At 36.1% G+C, this 20,867-nt stretch overlaps 1 protein-coding gene across 1 annotated transcript in view; it reads right to left on the reverse strand.

Annotated features, from left to right (window-relative positions):
* Window positions 1–243: 243 nt before the first annotated feature.
* Window positions 244–20,867, reverse strand: part of LOC149790208 (uncharacterized) — a 196,597-nt gene continuing 175,973 nt past the window's right edge. Inside the window, exons 54-56 of the mRNA XM_089972214.1 lie at window positions 20,549–20,800; window positions 16,748–16,881; window positions 244–388 (exon numbers count right to left, since the gene is read on the reverse strand). Of these exons, the coding sequence (XP_089828340.1) occupies window positions 382–388; window positions 16,748–16,881; window positions 20,549–20,800 (393 nt within the window). The 3' untranslated portion in view covers window positions 244–381. The remainder of the gene's footprint in view (window positions 389–16,747; window positions 16,882–20,548; window positions 20,801–20,867) is intronic.

Here is a 20,867-nt window from a genome sequence, read left to right on the forward strand (position 1 = left end):
TAATTGACATTTTAAACAGTGCTTTAGCAAACCTGGAATTAATTAGATTTTTAATATATATTTTTGTTTTATTTCTAGTCATATGGGGCACTGCCTAGGTTGGACAAGACGAGTTACAGTGCTTTTGGAAACAGCATTCATGTTGATGAAGAACACAAGATCAAACTGACAATGATTGGTGATTCCTCCGTAGGAAAAACTTGCCTTGCACTGCGATGTTTACCGCTAAAAACAAGCCGACAATTGCAGGTTTAGTAAAGTATTTATCATCACAAACATTTCAGATTATAGTAAAATTACAATGTTCTCAGCTCCCATGTTTTAACACAATTGGATAACTTGTGAATCCACTTGTAACATGGACGCAGATGTTGATCCTGTTTATTTTCTGTTGGAAAATAAAAAAGTAGTTATTATTAGCTTGATATTAAAAATCAAGATTGTAATTGGTAAACGATAAATGATAATTTCATATAAACACATGTTAATGTTTCTTTACCAAAATATTGTACAACAAAACATAAGTCTAGACAAACAATGATAATTTCCAAATGGCGGCAACACTGTATGAAATTAAATGGGTTTCGATGCACTCATCATAATAGATGAATTGCCGTTACCCATACATATATGAAAAAGTCAATTGGTTGACATGACATTACCTAAGGGAGCTTCCAATGAGAACCTAATTAAGTGATATATCAGTGTGTCTAAGCTCATTTTATTGTAATAACTAAAACTACTTAGCGTGATTGAACTATACTTTACAGTAGTTACTGATAAAGAAAAAGTACTCCATTATATTCTGATACTCATGAATGTACTCCAATATATCATGATTCCCATAAAAGGACTCCATTATATCATGAATCTCATGAAAGTACTCCATTATATAAATATTCCCATGAAAATACTCCAGTATATTATGATGCGCATGTAAGTACTCCATTATATAATGATGCCCATGAAAGTACTCCATTATATCATGATGCCCATGTAAGTACTCCATTACATAATGATGCCCATGCAAATACTCCATTATATCGTGATGCGCATGAAAATACTCCATTATTTCGTGATGCCCATGACAGTACTCCATTATATAATGACGCCCATGACAGTACTCCATTATATAATGATGCCCATGAAAATACTCCATTATATCGTGATGCCTACGAAAGTACTTCATTATATCATGATGCCCATGTAAGTACTCTATTATATAATGATGCTTCTTTGATTGTGGACAGATGAATCTATCTCAGACAGATTTCATTGGATGAAACAAAACATGCATATTCAAAAAGGACATTTTATACCCTTATTTCTGTGAGAGCCTGACTAGATTATCCCAGCACATATACTACAATTATATATGATGTGAAAGCGATAGAATATGAGCAGTACAATGCCAAAATCAGCTACCATGAGTGAACACATATCACACCAATCAACCAGTCTGATTGCCGATGATGAGCACATCCAACGAAGCATTGAGCTATTGCAGGATTCTGTGTTGGGATGTCATACATAATTCAGATCTTCCAAGTCATTTAACAAAATCATAACAGCAAATAACACTAAAACTACAGATAGCTGTTGTTGTTTTAATTGTAGGGTTTAATGCCATGTTTCAGCACATTGTCAATAATGTATAATTGTGTAAAGTTTGGGCTTGTTAATACTGTATACGTGTCTAAAGTTTGGATTGTTGATGCTGAATACATATGTAAAGTTGTAGTTGTTGATGCTTTATACATGTGTACAGTTTGGATTGTTAACATTGTATAATTGTGTAAAGTTGGAATTGTTAATACTGTATACCTGTGTAAATTTGGGATTATTAATACTGTATACCTGTGTAAATTTGGGATTGTTAATATTGTATACCTGTGTAAAGTTTTGTTTTTATGCTGTATGCATGTGTAAAGTTTGGATTGTTGATGCTGTATACATCTGTACAGCTGTGGTTGTTGATGCTTTATACATGTGTACAGTTTGGGTTGCTAATATTGTATAAGTGTGTACAGTTGGGGTCATTAATGCTTTATACATGTGTAAAGTTTGGATTGTTGATGCTGTATACATATGTACAGTTGTGGTTGTTAATGCTTTATACATGTGTACAGTTTGGGTTGTTAACATTGTAAAGTGTGTACAGATGGGTCATTGCTGATGTATACATGTGTAAAGTGTGGATTGTTGATGCTGTATACATGAGTACAATTGGGATCGTTAATGTGGTATACTGTACATAAGGTTGGGATTGTTAATATTATATGTTTGTAAAGTTATGAGTGTTAATATTGTATACATGTGTAAAGTTGGGAGTGGTAATATTGTATACATGTGTAAAGTTTGTAGTGTTAATATTTTGTATCCATGTGTAAAGATGGGATTCTTAATATTGTATACATATGTTCAGTTGGGATTGTTAATCCTATAATACATATGTAAATTTGAGAGTGTCAATATTGTATACGTATGTTAAGTTGGGATTATTCACACTACCATACATGTGTGAAATTAATTTTATATACATGTATAAGTGACATTGTAAGTACATGTATGCAACAAAACTTCAACAGACCTACTGTGGGTTGGTAAAGAACGTTGAACTGCGAGGATAAAATTACACATAGCTAGAAAGGTAATCTCCTTAACAAGAAATGCACCTAGTAGAAAAATATGCATCGAGCAACCAGGCTTAAAAAATCAATTACACGACAACACATTGCTCAGAACTAATGTAAAGGTATTTGAAAAGGTGATGAAGGTGCAAATAAAGGATAAAATATTTTGGAGACTTGTACATGAAAATGGTCTCAAAAATAAAGAAATTCCAATACCTTTCAATACAGTTTATAATCATTTTAAAAAAAAACATGAACAAAGCTGATGATTCTTAAACTTACTCTGATTTTTCTTTTTGGCCAGTTGAGAAAGCATCAATAAATGAGAAGGTTACCAAAGTCGAGATAAAACATATATTAGAATCATTATAATTATTTAAAGTTTCAGGGCATAATGGTGTTGTCGATGATTATATTAAGGCCGTTTAGTTATGCTACAAAGTTATGTGAAACCTTTCATAATAATAATTTATTCAGGATTAGTTCATTATGACTGGTCATAAGGAATGCTTTAACCTTCATATAAAATTAATGGTTGTAAATTGAATCCCATTGTAACCACCAACCTGATATAGTATTAAGCTTGTTGCTTTATTAAGATAATATATGTTTTTTTAAAGAAAATAATTTATTATCAGAAGGATAAGCTTGTTTACAGAGTGGTGATGATTTTCACAATGGATTTTGATTTTCAAAGTGGGCATTGGTTTTAACAGTAGGTAGTGGTTTTCACAGTGTATACAAGTTTTCACGGTGTGTAGTTGTTTTCATGATGGGTGATGGTTGTCACAGTGTGTACTGGTTTTAAAGGTTTCACAGTGGTACTGGTTTTAACAGTGCATAGTGATTTTCAGTGTGGGTACTGGTTTTTATGGTGAGTATCGGTTTTTACTATGGTTACTGGTTTTTACTCTGTATACTGGTTTTGACTGTGGTACTGGTTGTCACAGTTGGTTGTGGTTAACACAGTGTGTACAAGTTTTCACGGTGGGCAGTAGTTTTCATGATGGGTGGTGGTTTTCACAGTGTATACTGGTTTTAAGAGTGAGTAGTGCTTTTAATGGTATGTATTGGTTTTCATGGTTGGTAGTCTATGCTGCTCATTGTTATGATGTTAGATCAGGAGTGCACAACCCCCAGCCCGTGAACATGTTCTATTCGGCCATGAGGAAAATTAAAACAACACATAAATCTGGCCCGTGAATAGTAATTATATTAAAGAAGTTAGTGTTTGAAGCCCTTGAGTGGTCTTAGAGAATGTAATCCGGCCCTTCACCAAACAAGTTGTGTACCACTGTGTTAGATGTAAAGGAACTGGTATAGAATGTATTAAAGCCTTTGATAATGTTGAAAGAGTTGGCCTATGATTCATATTGTTGACCAGTGGAGTCATAGAGAAATGTTTTAAATTTAATAATAGTCTTTATATTAAATTGTGTTTTAATGACATTGGTAACTATTCAGAATTTTTCTCATGTGATACAGGTGTTTAGCATGGCGAAAATTGACTGCCATTGCTGTTTTCAATTTTCTTGAATGATTTAGATACGTTTGTGAAAGGTAACAGTTGTAAAGGTGTCATATTATATGATAATCTAACTTACTGTATGTCAACTTCTTTATGACGCTCTAGAGACTTTAAAGCAATTTTTAATCTGGCTAATGGGATTTCTTGGACTAAACTTTAGACCTAATTATGCTTGGTGTATAAATTCGTTTTCTGATAACTGAAATTTATACCAAATTATGCTTGGTGAACACATTCTTTTTTGATAACTATACTTTATATCTAATTATGCTTGGTGAACACATTCTTTTCTAATAACTAAACTTTAGACCTAATTATGCTTGGTGAACATATTCGTTTTCTGATAACTATACTTTATACCTAATTATGCTTGGTGAACACATTCTTTTCTAATAACTAAACTTTAGACCTAATTATGCTTGGTGAACATATTCGTTTTCTGATAACTATACTTTATACCTAATTATGCTTGGTGAACATATTCTTTTCTGATAACTATACTTTATACCTAATTATGCTTGGTGAACAGTTTTCTCTGATAACTAAACTTTACCATCATGTTTGAAAACCATGTTATGTTTATTTATCTGACACTAAAATATTAAATCAACAATTTGTTGCAAAAACGTTATGCCAGGTAAATATTGTACGGGGTCCAAACTAGATACAATGCTGTTTAATTACACTCTACATGTTATCACTGTATTATTGTATTCCCACGAACAACCATTAATAGGGTCTATCCTGGAACTGATTATTTAGAAGAAATTGAAAAACACACATGTGCATGCACACTAACATACACATTCATGCACACACATAAACACACAAGCATGTATGCATAAACAGACACACACAAATACATGCATGCATACACAGACACACACATGCATGTACACAGACATAAATGCATGCACACACACAAACACACACACACACACACACACACATTCATGCACACAGATACAATGACATGCATGCACACACAGACACACACATGCACACAAAGACATAAACATTTGAGAAAACTGAAATTGAAAATCTTTTGTAATAGGAGTGGGATCTCATGAAAAAGTAATGGATTTGCTAGGAAATATCATCGATAATATTTGCACATTTGCTTGGATTCATTAAGCATTTATTATTATGCATTTTTGTGGAAATTTGTGCTAATCGGATAATTGTGCATTCTAGAATAGACCACATAGTATTGACGGATTTAATGTGATAAGAATTTCAATCTATAATAGACCACGTTCTACATAGAGATTTAATGTAATAGCGATCCTCATCTATAATATAACATGTACTGACAGATTGAATGTGATAATGATTCTGATCTATAATAGATGATGGTGTATTGACAGATTTATTGTGATAATGATCCTTCTTTAGATTAGACCATGTTGCACTGATATATTTTATGTCACAATGATCATCATCCTTAATATATTATGTTGTACTGACATATTTAATGTGATAATGTTCCTCAACTATTATAGACCATGTAGTACTGACCTATTTAATGTGATAATGATCCTCATATATAATAGACCATGTGGTACTGACAGATTTAATCTGATAATGATCCTCATCTATAATAGACCATGTTGTTCTGACAGATTTTATGTTATAATGATCCTCATCTATTATAGACCATGTATTACTGACAGATTTAATGAGATAATGATCATCTTCTATAGCATACCATGTATTACTGACAGATTTAATGTGATAATGATCCTCATCTATCACAGACCATGTTGTACTGACATAATTAATGGGATAATGATCCTCATCTATTCTAAACCATGTTGTACTGACAGATTAAATGTGATAATGATCATCATCTATAATATACCATGTATTATTGACATATTTAACGTGATAATATCCATGTATAGGATAAACCATATTTTACTGACATATTTAATGTGATCATAATCATCCTCTATGCTATACCATGCATTATTGACAGAATTAATGTGATAATATCCTTGTATAGAATAGACCATATTGTACTGACATATTTACGGTGATATTGATCCTCCTTTATACTATACTATGTAGTACTGACAGATTTAAGGTGTAAATGATCCTTACCTATAATATACCATGTAGTACTGACATATTTAATGTGATAATGATCCTCATACCAAATAGACCATACAGTACTGACATGTTTAAGGTGATACTGATTACTGCGCATCAGAGCTGGGATGCTCAGATAGCCATCTGTCTGCATATGCCCATATCAGTCCAATCATTGGATGGATATTTTGGTTGTTTATATGGTCTACATTTTAACCAAATGAGGGGGTATCATTTTTGGCTTTTAACCATGCTTTTCTTGAAAGGGGTTATAAGGAACAATTTAAAATAATGTCACTGATTTTTACTTTATCAAATATTTTTAGTATAGTTTTATGTATAATGTTTGAGTATGTTGATGTATATGAAATGCAAAGATTCCAGGTTCCTACCCCGTGGTCATTGTTTGGACTTCAACCCATCGGTCACAGTCCAGGCTCTTACCTAAGATCTAAGGATCATGATGTGGACTTCAACCCCTGGTCACAGTTTGGGTTTTTACCTATGGTGTGGACTTCAACCCCTGGGTCTCACTCTAGGGTCTTACCGAAGAATCATGGTCTAGTGTGGGTATCATGGGGAAAGGTCTAGTTTGGCTTATTATGCTTTAGATGTAATTTCCATTTATTGTCATATATGCATTGATGTGACACAAAGTAGCCAACTCATACTATACAAGCCTATTCACATGTGTTTTTGTCTTATTTTATTTGTTTGGAAATATCAGCTAAGCGTCTTTCCCAAGAAGATACCAAGGTCACCACCACCATGCAGTCTTTGACATCAGGCCAGATATTTAGTTTCCCATGCTTGCTTAATCTGCACATTTTTTCTGCTCATTGGGGGTGGTGTGTCCCATGTTTTAGGCTCACCAGTGGGCATAAGTCCTCCTACATATCCAAGGTTGGCCTTCAAGTCCGTAAGTCCGGATGTAAGGGGCTATCCAGCCATAAACGTCAGTCCAGCCATTCCTGCATGGGGACTTTTTTGATGAAATTGGCTGACCTACTAGGATTTATATGGATTTTATTATCAGATCCATCGATTTAGCTGTACTATTTGCAACATAACCTTACTATGGTGGAGATTTCAGTGAGAAATCTGTCCATCGAGTCAGGGCTTTTGAGCGCCCATCCCGTAACACTACTCAAGACTATAAAGTTTAAGCATCTGAGTAGAATTTGATGAGGACGAAGAGACACCATCCATTTGGTTCCTTTCCCAGTCAGCTAAATTTAAGGGAATCCTTGATCGGCTTGTGGGTAACATTGTTTTCCATGCCACATTAAAGCTAGTCCGCAATGGTTGCTAGATTTTCAACATTAGATTTGGCCTCATTGGCAATTTTGTGACACTTGAAGAAATCCGGCAATAACCATGCCTGGGAGATGACAGTCATTAGCTGGGTAGCTAACCATGCCATGGCAAATGTTTTGACTACTTTGGCCAACCTATAGCTGATATTACAAGACAGTTATATGTGGTCCACATTGCTCAAGTCTTAGTGAACTCTTGCTTTACAGACAACCCCCTTAGGGTCACCATTGCTTTTTGGAGGCAAAAATGAAGATGTTTGCAGGTAGGCACCTCAAGAACTGCCCCTGGCACTCACGCATCAACCCACACAGGATTTTTGAAACAATCAGGCCCCACCAGTATGGAGGGACATTGAGCATACTTATGACAAGGGATCCTTTTAGTCAGATGGGAAACTATCAATTCCATTCAAATACAAGGGGACCACAGTCTAGCAAAACTGAGAGGCTGCCATTCTAAGGTGGTAGAAAACCAAGTTACTACGCTTTCAGACCATAACTATTGACCTGCCTACAGTCGACGGGTGAGTGGCTGACTGATCTACCAATTCCCTCGGAGTGATTGGGTGATCCATGTAATTTTGGAGTGGCTTCAGATTTCATTTATCCAACCCCTTTTCTTTCCTCCTCTCTCTTCTTCACGTACCTACCATCAGATTGGGAGAAGTATGCCTTTATACAACAGGAGATGTGGTTACGCATCAAAACAGAGACTGCGTAAAGACCACAATCACCAGGATTGTATTCAAGGTTGTTTTTTTCTTCAGAATGTGAACATCAAGTCGAGGCTAATCACCAAAACTGAGTCGTCTCAACTAATTCATTTCACCACCGAAATGCTTGATAGAGGCAGTGAGGTCAATCCATCTCTTCATCCAATGGAAAAATTATGCCACCAGTATTGATCTGACCAATGCATGTTTTCACGTCCCTATCCACCCAGCATCATGGAAATATCTCCGTATTACTTACTGCAAAGTGGTCTATCAGTACCCCTTGTCCTCAACATCAGCCATCGGGTTTTTAACCTAGGCTATGGATTGCATCTGCACCTTATTCTAATTGACTTCATCTACAGCAAGGGCAGATTAACATAACGACATACTCCAGAAACATATGGTAAGTTCTATTTCACTCCAAGACAGAAACGGTATTTTCTCATGTTTATATCATCTTGGCTTTCTGGTAAACTGGGAAAAGTATGACCTTCATCCCAAATATTTGTCTAGCTGGTTATGGAGTTTATGACCAACCTGAATATAGTATGGTTTCCTCATGTTTGCATCATCAGGATCATCAGATTCATTGAGTCCGTTTCTAACAGGAATTGGATTTTAGCAAGCGAGTTCTTGCAACTCCTTTGATTTTTCATTGCGGCAGTGGCTTTGATCCCACTTGGTTGCCTTTTTATGCGCCCCTGACAAAGTATATTGCTTGCAAAACATCATCCCATTTCAAGTCCCCTCGATCAAAATATCATGTTCATTCCTGCATCATTGGTATAACTCACACTGGCTGATCATGGGGATCAGGTTGGAGAAGCCAAAGGAGAACTAACAGTATGCACCAATGCCTGTAATTGTGGTTTGGGTGTGGTCACCTTGCAAGACGTCACTAGCAGCAAAAACATGTTGGGGGGGGGGCAAGGGAGCTGCCTCTAGACATCAACCTTTTAGAAAAGAAGACTGTCATCAATGCATTTCACTTCTAGTAAGATGGACTCTCAGATAAAATGGTCCTCATGTCTGACAACTCTATGGTGGAGTCATACCTCAAAACCTGCAACAATCTCCTTATCAACATACAAATCAGGCTCATTCCTGGCAGACTAAATATCTTGACTGACACTCTATCCAGGAAAGGTCAAGTCTTTCACATGGAATGGTCTCTCCTTCAATCGGTTCTTGTTTGCTCTGCACAGTTTGGGGGTATCTGATTATCAATCATTTTGTGATAAGGTGGAATAACAAGCTACCTACCTTTGACTCTCCAGTCTATTCACAGACCTAGCAGCTTGGGCCATGGATACTCAGTGTCAATCAGTTGGGAGGGATTTGGGGCATTTTCCCCCCACCGCGCAGGTCGTGATACTAAAAATGATCCAGAAATTATGGGACCAGAAATGCAAGATGATTCTGATTCTCCCTGTCAGATGGGTTACCAATGTACTCGATCTATTGCTAGATCTGCCCAGAAGATTCTGGCGATATCCCAATCTTCATAAGGAAACACGAGCCATGGGAGATCCATTCCATGCCAGACCCTCTTCTTCACACTTGGCTCTTGTCGGGACAGTTGAGTGAGCCAAACAATATAATAATATAAACGTTCGAGTATGGAGAGAATCTCAAGACCAGGAATAAGCTCCATTTTGAAGACTTATAAGGGATGCCATGCCATATCACGATCCTTCTTAGTGCTCAATCCCTCAACTGGCTCTTCGATGAGGAACAAAGTTGGTCTCAATTATTATTAAAGGTTACTGCTCCATGACAATGGACACATTCCAGCATCACCATATACATGCTATTGGTCATGATAAAGATCTGTTTAATCTTTTAGCCAGATTTGATACCTGACCAAAATCCTTGACTGTTTCCAAAATTGAACATGTCCTGTTTTAAATGGCAAAATTTTAATAACGTTTCTTTCACCCTGAATTATCTTAACTTCAGATCAAACACGTTGGGGATTCTCCTGACATAACCAGGCTTACCGCTAATGTCATCTCATTTTGCAACCTAATTGTAATCCGATGTTACCTAAGGTTAAACAACAGTAATTTCGCAAATGCAGGTGGCTGCAAATTTAATCATAGTATGTACAAAATGATGGAGATGAGGTAGACATTAAGAATAGTTTGTACCATTTTCACAAATAAATACGACCATCTCTGATTAAGTAAAATCTTGGTCAGAAAAGTTATATTTGATGTTGTAACAGTCATCTTTGATGTTGTAACAGTTATATTTGATGTTGTACAATCATCTTTGTTGTTGTTATAGGGTTTAACACCATTTTCAGCACAAGATAGGGTAAACATAATGCCCAGTATAAATGGCGGACGAAGAACCAGGTATAACCCTGGAAATAACCACCAACCCGCGGGAAGCTACTGGAAAGCTTTCTCAAGTACCCACACTGGCCCAGCCTGAGGTTCGAACCCACACCGACAGAGGTGAGATGACAGTGATCAATAACGGTGAGCGCTTTAGACCACTCAACCACTCTGGACCCTCAATCATCTTTGATGTTGTAACAGTTATCTTTGATGTTCTATCAGTCATCTTTCAAGTACAGTCATCTGTGATGATGTAACAGTCATTTTTTTATTTTGTATCGTGTATTGCTTACATACATTTTGTAGTCCTCTTTGATGTAGTATGTATTGACTACATATATTTTGTAGTCATCTTTGATGTAGTATGTATTGACTACATATATTTTGTAGTCATCTTTGATGTATATTGTATTGCCTACATATATTTTGTAAAGTGAACTTTGAGGTTTTATTGTGTCCTTCACTACATGCATTTTGTAGCCATCTTTTATGTTGTACTATTTATTGCCTACATACATTTTGCATTAAACATTGTGTTGTGTTATATATGGTCCAAATACTGTTTGCACAGTCGTCTTTGGTGCTGCATTGTGTATTGTCTACATACATTTTGTACAGTCATCTTTGATGTTTTATTATATATTGCCTGCATACACATTGTATGGTCACCTATGATGTTTTATTGTGTATTTCCTAAATACATTTCATACAGTCATCTCTGATGTTTTATGTATGGCCAACATACATTTTGTAGCGTCAACGTCTGTTTCCTTGTTTATTGCCAAAATGTCGTTGTATATTCATTTTCGACACTTATTGTGTATTGTGGTATACAGTTTGCAGACTAATCTTTGATCGTACATTGTGTATTGCTTAGATGCATTTTGTGCAGTATGATGCGCTTTGTACAGTATAATGCAAGTATAATGCTTTTGTACAATATAAAGTATTTTGTACAGTTGTACAGTATATTTCATTTTGTACAGTGCAATGCATTTCGACAGTATATTACATTTTGTACAGTATAATGCACTATTTAACAAAAGTTCCAGTAAGGAATGCTACTTTACAGAATGAAAAGAACTTCCTGGAATTCAAGATAAAACCATTTCTTCCTTTTACTTGTCGAGTGTTGAAACCATTTCTGATATTCCTCAACAATAACATGAATTTGAAATTAGCTGCTGTGATTCATAAAAATGGATACTAGAGGGTATTAGATTGACACAATTTTCAATAGGTCAAGCAAGGTATCATAAAATGTCTGCTGTTTCAAAATACCAATTTTGATATCGCCATCCATCTGCGAATGGTAGAGATAGCAATAGTTTCAACATGGCTGCCACATTGGACATACAAATACATTAGGACCAAGTAGACATCATAAGAAGTCTTTCCATGCAAACTCCATATTAACACAACCATCCATTCAGGTGGGTTAACACTATGAAGATTTTAGAGAGGGCTGCCATGGTGGCAATACTGGACATCAGGTCAGAACCATTTTCATCTAGAACTATACATACATCATAATGTCTTTCAGTACAAACCCCATGCTGATATGACAATACATTCAGAAGCAGCAGTATTAGCAAGGTTTTCAAGATGGCCACTGTGGGGGCCATATTGTATGTCCAGGCATCACCAATCATATAGGTCCAACTAGACCACATAATGAATGAATACGTAAAGTTTGATGGCAATCTTCCAAGTAGTTCAAATGAGTAGTGATATAAAAACTTGTGACAAATAATGGACAAAAGACAGACAATGAACTAAAGACAGACAAAGGTAAATACACAGATAATGAACTAACGACAAGACATGGACAACAGACAGACAGTGGACAAAAGACAGACATGGACAAAAGACAGATAATGAACAACATACCATCCCATAAGATCTTCTGGCCGATAACCAGCAGTGCTAATAAATATTGTTTTGTCCCCTCTTTAATGAATCAATTCCTTTTGTGTTGGCAAGATTTATGAGGTATAAACCAAATTCCAAGGGAAGGTCACTGAGGAATATACCAAAACATCAAAGCTAAGTCACTGTGACATATGCCGAATATTAAGGCAAAGTCGATGTGGCATATACCTAATTCCAAGGCAAAGTCACAGATGCATATACCTAATACAAAGGCAAAGTCCCAAAGGCATATACCTAATTCAAACGCAAAGTCACAGTGGCATATACCTAATACCAACGCAAAGTCCCAGAGGCGTACACCTAATTCCTAGGCAAAGTCACAGAGGCATATACCTAATTCCAAGTAAAAGTCACAGAGGCATATATTAATGCCAAGGTCACAGAGGCATATACCTAATACCAAGGCAAAGTCAGAGAGGCATATACCTAATTCCAAGGCGAAATCACAGAGGCATATACCTAATTCCAAGGCAAAGTCACCAGGCAAATACCTAATTCCAAGACAAAGTCAGAGAGGCATATACCTGATTCCAAGGTAAAGTCACAGATGTGTGATGTGATTTGGAGTTTAACGTAGCTTTAACAATTTTAAGTCGCTACGATGTCTGCAATGTGGCAGTTTATAGTGATTTCTAGCACTGATGCATGATGTCACAGACAAATAGCATGATGTCCCACCCAGTCACATTATCCTGACACCAGGCCGACCTGTCCTAACACTAACCTCGGAATGCTGAGCGCCAAGTGAGGCAGCTGTTAGTACCATTTTTTGTAAGCCTTTGGTATGACTTGGCCGGGAATCGAACCCACGAACTCCCGCACCCGAGTCAGATAATTTAACCACTAGGCACTGGAGCGGTCAAAGTCACAGAAGCATATACATAATTCCAAGGCAAAGTCACGGAGGCATATGCCTAATTCCAAGGCCAAGTCACATAGGCACATACCTAATTTCAAACGTCCCAGAGCATATACCTAATACCAAGGGAATATTACTGATGCATATAGCAAATACCAAGGGAAAATCACTCTTTCAGATAGCAAATACCAAGAGAAAATCACTGATGCATATACCAAATTCCATGGCAAAATCACTGAGATGTAATGCAAATTCCAAGGCAAAGTCACTGAAGCATATACCTAATAACAAGACAAAGTCACTGGGGCATTATCCTAATACCTAGGCAAAGTCAATGATACATGAAAAATAGGTCATTTTGAGTTCCTCTTGTATGAATCATTCAAACTAGCCACCTGTATTTTATCCAGTCACCACTGTCATAAACAATATGATAGTCTTTTTTCCTAGTACGTATTATCTTGTCTGTTGGACTGGCAACTTTGTCCTAAGTCTGTATTGTCTTGTCTGATGGACTGAGTACTTTTTCCTAGTCTGTATTATCTAGTTTGTTAGACTGGCTACTTTTCCTTTTCTGTATTATTTAGTCTGTTGGACTGGCTACTTTTTCCTAGTCTGTATAATATATTCTTTTGAGCTGCTACTTTTTCCTAGTCCATATTATATAGTCTGTTGGACTGGCTATTTTTCCTAGTCTGTATAATGTAGTCTTTTGAGCTGTTACCTTTTACTAGTCCATATTCTATAATCTGTTGGAGTGGCTACTATTTCCTAGTCTTTATTATCCTGTCTGTTGGACTGGCTACTTTTTCCTATTCTGTATTATCTAGTATGTTGAGCTGAATACGTTTTACCTAGTCTCCATTATCTATTCTGTTGGACTGGCTACTTTTTCCTTGTATGTATTATCCTGTGTATTACACTGGATACTTTTTCCTTGCCGTAGTATGTAGTCTGTTAGGCTGGCTACTTTTCCTAGTCCATATTATATTGTCTGTTAGGGTGGCTACTATTTCCTAGTCTTTAGTATCCTGTCAATTGGACTGGCTACTTTTTCCTAGTCTGTATTATCTATTATGTTAGACTGGCTACTTTTTCCTAGTCCACATTATCTAGTCTGTTCAGCTGACTACTTTTTCCTAATTTGTATTATCTAGTCTGTTGGGCTGGCTACTTTTCCTAGTCCTTATTATATTGTCTGTTGGTTTGGCTACCTTTTAATAGTCTGTATTATCTTGTCTGGCTAGTTAATTTTTCAGATTAAACCAAGATTTGGTTTCGTTATATTTGTGAATGTTTGCAAAGAGCAGCTAATATTTTAAACACTTTCTTTCCAGTGTGGACATGTTACCAAAGCGGACCTACCAACAATGAAATGTCCATCTCCGTAAGGCAGTTGATTTTTTTCCGTTTCTTTAATCAGTTTTCAGTAAGATGTGAAACAGATATCAAAAATGCTATTGCAAAGCTGGAAAACATAATTAAAAGTTCATTATTTGAAACATGCAGTGAAGATAAATATTCTGTTCAACTGAAAAGTTTGTAAAGTAAGTGTAGACTTTATTTGCCACTTGTACAGTTTCACAAACTCTAGTTACAAACCCTATGCAGCTCAATGGCTTGTTGATATCTCTCAACTTGACATAATTCTTGGAAATTCTTTTGTCATTTCACATGACAATGGCAATTATATCTCCAACCAAGGGTAATAATCAAATTGGTAGGTGATGTCCAATACATGCAATTGTGTCCCTTCCAGCTATTATTCACAAGAATCTGAATATTCCATTTTATTCTTCTGTGTGTATTAATAAGACTTTTCATGAGGCTCATTTTCCCTTTTATTTAAACACATCGCTTACTTTACGCCATTTAACATTCTTTTATAATTAGCAGTCTGATCATGCAGACGCTTGGCATGAACAAATATGTGCAGTTTAAAGTGCATGAGGTGCTTTTGTAAAGTTAGTCTGGTTCCCTGACTAATTTCAGTAATTCTTATAAGAAACCCATATCCAAATCAAACATGGATGAACACATTTTCCAGATTATTTGGCAATAATCATTTTTCCGTAGTTTTTGCTTTTATACTGTAAGTCTGTATCTTAAGGGCAATTTTTGCAAGACTTACGGAAAAATCGTAAGGGTTGGCAGGTCTGTGTTGGCTGTGATGTTTGTGCCTATTTTGTGACATTGTGTATGACACTGTTTTTGTTGCCCACAAAGGCAGGTCATCTCTTCAAAGAGGTTGTTTTGAACATATATATGGTGTACGACAATGCTTCGTTGCCTTCGAAGACAGCTGATCTCAGGAAATAAAGTTCTGTGAAAACAACTCAATCTATTAAAACCGATGGTTGATCAGCTGTGATGAAACAATTAATCAATTCTTTAAATTTTATCTCATTTTCAACAACTGGGAACACACTATACAAGGGCCAGTAATGCCCACATGGACCAATGATGATCACATGGGCTGTTGATTATTACGATGGCCAATGATCATCAAATGGGCCAATGATGATCACAACAGCCAATGATGATTACAAGGCAATGATAATCACAAGGGCTGATGCTGAATGCAAGGGACAGTGATGAGCACAACGGTCGCTGATTATACCAAAGGTCAATGAAGGGTCTATACAGCCTGGCAAATGATTTAATTGGCACTTGTAAACTCCACAATCACCAGCTGTTATCAAAATGACAGATGGTGATCAAAACTAAAGGACTGTGGTTCATTCAAACATTATAATTGACGGATGGTGTTTGATTTCAATGAAAACATCACAATAGAGAGACATGGATTCATTTCAATCAAAACATTAGGTAATTGAAACTTTCTGAGCCTGCAGTTTTGTATGCAGTAACATGCTGTGTGTGAAATGCTCTCTTTGGATTTGCTTACATATGCTAGTATAACATGTTTGAATTTGTTTACATTTGCTAGTGTAACATGGTTTAAATTTGCTTATGTCTGCTAGTTTAACATGGTTTGAATTTGCTTATGTATGCTAGTGTAACATGGATTGCATTTGCTTACATCTGCCAGAGGCTGCATAAATATAACAAATCATTCAGCAACACATCAATAATCTTCTGATGTGAAGAAAGAAATACTTGGCAGAAATGGGGGAATCATGAAAGAAAATACTAGTTATTAATGTGTAATGACTAAAACTGAAGAAAAGTCGGGTCCATAGTGGGGCCCTTTTCTGGTAACTACATAATTGTACATTCAATCATTTTTCAGGGCAAATTTGTCCAACTACTTTGGAAATTCAAGTTCCATCAGTTATACAGTATCATATCCTTCATGTCACTCACTCTTGGTCTGCACTCATCCGAGCAAGAACCTGAGGATGTGTCTCATCAGCACACACGATTAGACTTCTTTTATCAGGATCGTCATTTTCCACCAGGTAGGGTAGGTTAGGTGGGCATTTCTCAACACACTCAAACTGAAATGCACGGGAAAGTTTCGAGAATTAAACTTTAATTCTACTAATGATAAGGCAAAACTGTCATAGATGATCATGGTTTAGCAAACTGCTTCCATGCCAATTTGTTAGTGACCCACATCAGACATCTTTAATTACAGATATTCATGTGGCAAATTAGTATGATACCTTTTTATAACAAGATATCCACAGTGACTGCACTAGCTATCGCAGACAATTATTTACGTTGTGATTATTCTTAATTCTATGCAGTGTTTTTGTTAGCTGCGGAGTCAAAATATAACGTACACCTCATGCTCTCTGTCTCTTATAACAACTTAAAATTTACTGGACTGATTTAGGAGTAAATAATTTTCATTCAGTACCAATTCCATGTGTCAACTGATACTGACCTAACTCAGAATGACATAATTCCCAATATAACACAGACACTATGACTGACCCAACTCAGCATGACATACTTCCTAATATAGCACAGACACTTTGACTGACCCAACTCAGCATGACATAATTACCAATATAACAAAGATACTATGACTGAATCAACTCAGCATGACACAATTCCCAATATAACAAAGATACTATGACCGAGCCAACTCAGTATAATATAATTCCCAATACTACAAATTATGATGAACCTAGCTCTGCATAATTCCAATATAATACAGACATTATGACCAACATAGCTCATTATAACATAATTCCCAATATAACCCAGGCATTAAGACTGTCACAGAATTAGGCAAAGAAATAACTTTGTTTTGCCTTAGAACTATTCGACTATTTCTCGTTGTACGTGCGTACAACGTTATCTAGGGTGAATACGTGTTTTTCCAGGTAAGCGACTGTATTAACATGTACCTAGCCTGTAATTAATTGTGACGAGATAACATTACGAACATGATATGCACGGGAATTCTACCCTGACTTGTGCTCACTCTCCCATGGATTTAAGTAAGATCAATTTCTAAAACCGACACTGGTCGTTCTGGATCACGTCAAGGAGTGTACCTTTCCATTGTTCTCCAGCCATAGGGGTAAGTGTTAAATTTACATTTTCATTTGCTATGCGAAGCTTATTCGGTTTGTAATGTCTTATCGCCTAATAATGCATTTATTACAACGCAGATTTTGAACTTTGAATGACAAGTCACTGTTAAAGGTTAAAGTATTATCATATATCTAGAGATTATACAGAAACTAGTATTATGACCAATTTGGATTTATTGTAGCTGAGTGTGACTGTAGCTGTGACTGTGTCGCTGTGATTGTGTCTGTCGCTGCGAAGTGTGATTGTCAATGTGACTGTAAATATGACTAGAGCTGTCTGAAGCTGTCTGACGCTGTTTGAAGCTGTCTAAAGTTGTTTAGATCTGTCTGGAGTTTCCAGAATATTTAATGCTGCGTGTACGTATGTATGTATGTACGTATGTCTGTGCCACGGACGTAGACGTAGCAAATTAAAAACGTATGACTGTACACGTGGTGGGTTCATAAAGGGTGCGAGCCGCCGATAAGAGTGTGGGCCAACCCAAGGAATCGTGCGACTGTACAAGGGGTGTAGAAGCATACGTTTGGATTGGTTGTTGTTCCATTGCATTCTTATATCCATAAGATTATTTTGAATCTTCGTTGTGTTCATAAGATTATGTTTGCATCTTAAAATAATTCATATTCGAGATTATGTGAATCTGTCTGATAGTGTAAAATACTGTTTGAATCGTATCTGCAGTCCATGAGGTTTCTTCGATATGTACTTCATATTGATTTAATAGTTTTGGTTTATTTTTGATGTGTGAATGTTGTGTCGAGTGATTTGAGTAAATCGTATGTTGAGAGCGTGAGAGAATCGTTGTATTTTTATATCATATATTTTTCTTTATTAAATCATTCATAAATTTCCATCTTTCTCACATTGTGTCTGTCTTATTCATTTAGTCCTAAAACCCACTCGGTTTCTATTCTGTGACAATGACGAACCTGCTCAATATAACACAGGCATTATTACTAACCTAGCTCAGTATAGGATAATTTCCAATATAACACAGGTCATATGATGTATGCCTATTTTTTGGACAGTACCGAATATACTTAAATATAAGGCAACCTCAATTATAACCTGACATATATTTACAGCCCACCCCTGAAGTGTGTTAAAATGAAGGACCACTGAAACAACCTGAACAGTGTTAAAATGAGGGACCACTGAAACAATCTGAATAGTGCTAAAATGAAGGACCACTGAAACTACCTGAACAATGTTAAAATGAAGGACTACTGAAACTACCTGAACAATGTTAAAATGAAGGACCACTGAAGAAACCTGAACTGTGTTAAAATGTTGGACCATTTAAACCATCTGAACAATGTTACAATGATAAAATACTGAAAAATCCTGAACAGTGTTAAAATGAAGGACTACTGAAACTACCTGAACAATGTTAAAATGAAGGACTACTGAAACAACCTGAACAGTGCTAAAATGAATGATTACTGAAACAACCTTGACATTGTTAAAATGAAGGACTACTGAAACAACATGAACGTTGTTACAATAAAAGTCTACTGATGAGGCGCTCACCAGTTAATATGCACTTTTGAGAGCATGACTTTTGTAAGGTGAAGTTGTTCACATTTAAAAAATGCACAATAGAGGGAATTTTGGCATACCTCTATGCTACATTAATGTAATGTGGATGATATTTCTTTTGATATTGTACTTTTGGAAATTGTACATGATTTAAGCACACTGCTAGCTAAACTGATTGCTCATTTGTGCTAAAAAAAAGTCAGCTTGAATTAGTCTAAAGTACATTATCCATAGCAGCTTTTAAAATAGGGAACATGAATGTTGCCAGGCTAGGCAATACAAGCTTCTGAAAGTGCAGTGAATGAATTACCAAATATATAAAATGTAAAAAACATTATCGGACCTTTTTATACAATTTACCTCTGAAGTTCAGGAAGTGAAAATGACCAAGTAGAGCTAGCACTTTTGGAAAGGTGCACATGTGAAGTAAGGCCAAGCTGTATAGTCTATAACCCATAGAACACCCATGAATCATACATGAACATAAAGAGAGTTAAAGGCTCGTTCAGTTATGCTGAAGATATACAGGGTCTTTTTTAAATAGCCAGCTAAACTAGCGAGGAAAGCCGGGGAAATTCATTTTCTTTAAAATTTTAACCCTACGCAAAATACGAAACTGTAGAGCGCGACCAGAAACATCCTGAACAGTGTCAACATGAAGGATTACTTAAACAACCTGAACAATGTTAAAATGAAGGACTACTGAAACAACCTGAACAATGTTGAAATGAAGGACTACTGAAACAACCTGAACAGTGTTAAAATGAAGGACTACTGAAACAACCTGAACATTGTTGAATGAAGGACTACTGAAACAACCTGAACAGTGTTAAAATGAAGAACCATTCAAACCTGAACAGTGTTACAATGACGGGCCCATCAAACATCTTGTTTTTTTGGTGTATTTAGTATTACCCATAAAATAACTGCCTTAGTGAAAGGGTCAAACTACTAGTATTTTCAAATCATTCAAAATATAAGTATTAAGGAAGAATATATGTTTTATATTAAATATTTTCATACTCTTATATACTCTTCAGATATTATGGAAATATACAACGATCAAACTGATCTTACTGTTACAGTTTCGCCGCTGTGGATGATCTTGTAATTTTTACACTCTCTGCAGTCCTTACGTGACGGCCCAGTACATCCTTCTACACACTCATTATCACATTGATGACACGACTTGGTTGAAGTGTCAGGAAATGTGTAATTTGGGCATCCACTGACACACAGCGAAAAATGCTTAAAGAAACGACACTCTGTGCAAGTACCAATATCGGGTCCATTACATTCCATGCACAAGGCATGGCATGGCTGACAAATCTGTAAAATTAGAAACAGTCAATAATGCAAGCAAATGGTCACTGACCTAATTTTTAGGAATGTGAAT

The sequence above is a fragment of the Sinohyriopsis cumingii genome, chromosome 10 (assembly GCF_028554795.1).
Source record: "Sinohyriopsis cumingii isolate HCF-2022 chromosome 10, ASM2855479v2, whole genome shotgun sequence".
NCBI lineage: Eukaryota > Metazoa > Mollusca > Bivalvia > Unionida > Unionidae > Sinohyriopsis > Sinohyriopsis cumingii.